The following is a 5,213-nucleotide window of genomic DNA, read 5'->3' on the forward strand; positions in this document are numbered from 1 at the left end:
AAGTCGATATATAATATATGCTTTTTTAGCGTAATACACAAACTTCCGGGTTGCACCAGGATTTAAAAAATAATAAAAAAAAATCACGTGCATGCAGACGAACCACGGACGCAGATCGGTCAACTTAAATATATACATATATATACACATGGCATTAGATAACTAATAAAAATCTCTCTGAGGATTTAATGATAGTTAATGCATACTATCTAAACTGATAAAATCCGGATTGATACCGGATTCACAGATTCACACGCATGCCGCTGGTTCACGAACGCAGATCAGTCGACGTAAACAACTCGCCCCTATACAAGGCTGCCCGAATTTTTAATAATTTATTGTAGAAGAGAGAGGTTACGCAGTTTTAAGGGAATTATGGGGAATGGGAACAGTTCTTTTACTCAGCTGGAGGTGGATCGAGATCGAGGAGGAGTGAGTATGAGTGCTGTTCGTTGTTATTTTTGTATTTAATGGAAGGTCTTTTGTTATTTTGAACTGTCAATTTCAGGGAAATTTTAATCATATATTTTATTTTCCATGGAAGGCGTTGTGTGACGTGGATTTTGTTATCATCATTGTTATCTTTGTTTTTACTGCTATATGAAGTCAAATTTCGTATTATTTAGTGTTATTTACTTTTTAATAAGAGATCATATCTAGATTAGTAATCTGACAGACAGGATGTTATGAGGATTGTGATAAGCCATGTGAATACAAAGATCTGATTTGTATAAGAGCTTCTCTTCCACTGCATTTTGTTAGTCGTTAAGAGACCTTCATTAGTTGTAATTAGGATAATATTCTCTATATATTGTGTAATTACATTAAGTGTATATATAGATATTGTATGAATGAACCCTTTACTGTAAATATGTTCATGTATGTCACTCATTGTTGCAAAGGAATCTGCTCACACTAATTTACCTAATTTTATGCCTTTTTGCCTCTTTTAATTGTTTCCATCTATATTACCTTTTATTGAAGATATTTAAATGGGTCAGATTATGATAGACACACTCCTTTCAGCTTGAGATAGTGACAGCTGTTCACTTTTTGAGTTGAAGTATTGCTGATTCATGAAACAAATAAGATGTTTATATATTGGCAATTGAATATATGCTTATTTACTTTATAATTCCTACATTTTATGATATATCTGATACCTTCTGGCATGTTCTTATTATTGTATTGTATTGTAAAGATATGCAAATGTATTTTTTCTATGGATTTAGTTGAAGTTTATGTATATTATATGTATTGAGCTTGCCATAAGTATTAGGTAAATGATGATAGAAGAAAATACCAAAATGAATAATTGTAATAAAAAAACAGTAATGATATTTCAGAAAGAACTTTATCATGGAAATAGTATGATTTTTTTTCTTTCTTTCTTTTCCAGCAGAAGAAAAGTAGAGTACAAACAGTATATTCAAGTCTTAGGTGTTACACATGGCTTATTTCCAAAGCCATTTATAAACAGACATTTCATATATTAAGATTATATTTATAGGGAAAAACTTGTATGTTAAAGGGAAAAGAAAACCTCTAAACCTCTTTGATACATTACTTTGCATTATTTTTTTTGGTTTTATTACATCTAGTTCAAAATATCTTAAGACAAAATTGATAGCTTTAATGTGTGATTTTTCCCCTTCTCTTTTAAGTTGAAAAAAGTATTCTAAACCAGAACTCACTAAGCAAAATACACATGTACTTTTGCCTCTGTATGTGCATATCCTTAAAAACTCCAGTATCCATTCTTGTATCCACAGGTATATGAAGACTGGACAATGGCCCCAGGAGAATTGGGAGATGTTCCTGTTACAGTATTCTCAGCTGCTCATCCTCCAAGTTCCAGAAAGAGGCCGTATATTGAAAGGGCATTACAGGTGTGTATGGGTGATGAGTGATTGAAAAAATGAATGGGTGGGTGGATATGTGGTTTTGCGGGAGAGGGAGTGGGCTTGGTCATGTATTTGTAGGTGTATGATTTATTTATAAAACAGCAATGTTTTATAAATAATACACACACACACTCACTCACTCACTCACTCACACACACACACACACACACACACACACACACACACACACACACACACACACACACACACACACACCCCACACACACACACACACACACACACACACACACACACACACCACACACACAACACCCCACACACACACACACACACACACACACACACACACACACACACACACACACACACACACACACACACACACACACACACACACACACACACTCTTCTGTGTATTGTTTATGTGTAGTTACATATACCAAAATGTGATATATCCCTATGTATATACTAGATACATTTACATTGACATTTAGTATATTCCAACATATTGATTATAATAATATTTACTAATGTATCACACATCCACAGGCCAGTCGTGTATACAGACATCCAGGACTACTAAAGTACATCGATGGTGGTATTATAGGGGAAGTTGTTGTAATAACCGAAAGAGCAAAACCACTGCTACACCACGACTTGGATCAAATGTCACCACTGCACATCTCAGCTGGATTGTTGTCCATTATAGATACTCTGGTTTTTCTTCATGATAGGGTAATGTGATGTTAATGTACAAATTACTTTAGGATAATTTTTTTTATTTAGAAATGCTACCAAGAGTATTCATATATGTGATTTGATGTTCCTTTGTATTTATCTGATTATTTTAAGATGTGTGAACATAACAGGAAGTAATAGTAAATAGTGTAATTGTATAATTATATTTCATTTCAGCTTTCTTTGTGTGTATATGTGTGTTTATTTGAATATGTTTTGTGTGGATGTATATGTATACATATCCTTCTGTGTTTCTTTGTTTGTTTTTTGGAGATGTACCGGTATTTAAGTATATTTTTGTGACTTTATATCTAGAGAGAGAATATCAGACAAATCAAGAAGTATTAAGTGGTAACATTTCACCTACAGGCTGGTGTAAGTCATAATAATGTCAGTGCTGCCAGTATATTCATCACTAGTGATGGAACATGGAAATTATGGGGACTGGAGTATTCATGCAGGTACTAATAATGCATATTCATTAAGCTTCAAATAAAGATCTAACTTGTAAATATTCTGCTTTCATAGTTACATATAAAAGATGAGAGCATAACTGAAGTAAATTAGTAAAATGTAATCTTTTCTCCTCATGACAGTTTTGGGGAGCTAACTCGAGATCACATTGAACACATTAATGGTTACTGTCATGAAAAATCAATACCACCGGATGATAAAGCAAGAATAACACCTGCATATCAACATGCTCGCGATTCTTATGCATTTGCCTGTCTCGTAGAAGAAATTTTAACACCTGACAGAGTGGCAGGTTAGTGTAAAGCTGTAAAATGTTTATACATAATTGTGTAAGTTATTTGCATGAGTTAATTTTATAGAACTAAAGTCTCTGTCTCATAGAATAATGTATCCACAATCACCTAAGCCATTTAATAGCAATTTGACATGGAAAGTTGTGTTGTAAAATAAACATAACTTCTAGTTTAAGCTGTTTTCAATTATCAGAACAACTGATGTAGGAAACTAGATTTATGCCAATGTGAAAGTCTCATAGCTTTGAAGATGACTATGTAGTAAACAATTATTTGATATAACTAGAATTGTGGATTGTAATTATATGCACACGCACACGGACATGCACACAGACTCACACTCACGCTCACACGCACGCACGCACGCACACACAATCACACTCACGCACACGCAATCACACTCACGCACACACACTCACACTCACACTCACACTCACACTCACACTCACACTCACACTCACTCTCACTCTCACTCTCACTCTCACTCTCACTCTCACTCTCACTCTCTCTCTCTCTCTCTCTCTCTCTCTCTCTCTCTCTCTCTCTCTCTCTCTCTCACACACACACACACACACACACACACACACACACACACACACACCACACACACACTACACACAAACACTCTGGGGTCATCACTTATGAACAGTTATGTCCCCAGATATTGCCGGGGCGGAAGAGTTCATTTCTTGGCTTCGCAGCAGCGGCAAGAACAAGGACTGGACACAGAGGCCTCGATTATCTCTTTTAGCAAACCACCAGATATTCCACCATGACTTTTGAAACTCCACCACAATCTTACCAATGTCCTCCTGCTTTCGGATCACAAGAGGGAAGAATTTGTCAAGTAAGTGTTATTTCAGTGTATTTTGTTCCATCTAAGATTACAGGTGTTCATTTGAAGTGGTGGGTGGATGATTGCTTGAATGCAAATGATTTACATTCTGCAAGGATGGTAAATATAATCAATATGACAATTACAATTCTTGTACTCTTCATCTGATGATGACCCTAAATCATCTAAGAAAATAAACATGCATGCTTATTTGCAGTTCATGAAGGAAGTCTTTCATCCATTTCAGTTTACCTTTCACTTCATCTAAGTGTTCTAATTTCCACAATACTCTAATGTGTGACACTTATCAAATGCGATAAGTTTAAACATATTTACACGCACACGCACACGCACACACACACGCACACTCACACTCACACGCACACGCACACGCACACACACACACACACACACACACACACACACACACTCACACACACACACACAACACACACACACACACACACACACACATACATACATATATATGTATGTCTCTCTTCCTCTCTCTTCACTTCACTTCACTTCACTTCACTTCACTTCACTTCACTTCACTTCACTTCACTTCACTTCACTTCACTTCACTCACTCACTCCCCTCACTCCTCTCTCTCTCTCTCTCTCTCTCTCTCTCTCTCTCTCTCTCCTATCCACTCCCTCTCCCCTCTCTCAACTTAATCTGAATTCCCTTTAAAGGTCTTTAGCCGACTCCCTGTGCAAGTATCCAGAGGAGCTGGTTTCAAGTACCTTGGCTGGAGCACTATTGAGTCGTCCTCTGCTACTGCATCCAGCAGCTGCAACCCATCTTATGCCCAAGCTGCTCATACCTCAGTCAAGTAGGTGTTAATTTTTTCTTCTTCTTCTTCTTCTTTCTTTGTCATTCTTTCTTTCTTTCTTTTTTTTCTTTTTTTCATTTACATGCAGTTGTACCAGTAGTTAGTGATTTCTGTGTATAAAAGTTTTAGATTATTATGTGCAGAAGAATTTTCTTTCCTTATTTCTCTCTCTT

The 5,213-nt window shown here is 36.1% G+C and overlaps 1 protein-coding gene across 1 annotated transcript in view; it reads left to right on the forward strand.

Moving 5' to 3' along the window:
• Positions 1-267: 267 nt before the first annotated feature.
• The window catches only part of LOC119597144 (protein-associating with the carboxyl-terminal domain of ezrin-like), a 10,217-nt gene continuing 5,271 nt past the window's right edge, over positions 268-5,213 (forward strand). Inside the window, 8 exon segments of the mRNA XM_037946648.1 lie at positions 268-432; positions 1,773-1,889; positions 2,415-2,600; positions 2,973-3,064; positions 3,200-3,369; positions 4,020-4,147; positions 4,150-4,217; positions 4,901-5,040. Of these exon segments, the coding sequence (XP_037802576.1) occupies positions 376-432; positions 1,773-1,889; positions 2,415-2,600; positions 2,973-3,064; positions 3,200-3,369; positions 4,020-4,147; positions 4,150-4,217; positions 4,901-5,040 (958 nt within the window). The 5' untranslated portion in view covers positions 268-375.

Source organism: Penaeus monodon, chromosome 38 (assembly GCF_015228065.2).
Source record: "Penaeus monodon isolate SGIC_2016 chromosome 38, NSTDA_Pmon_1, whole genome shotgun sequence".
NCBI lineage: Eukaryota > Metazoa > Arthropoda > Malacostraca > Decapoda > Penaeidae > Penaeus > Penaeus monodon.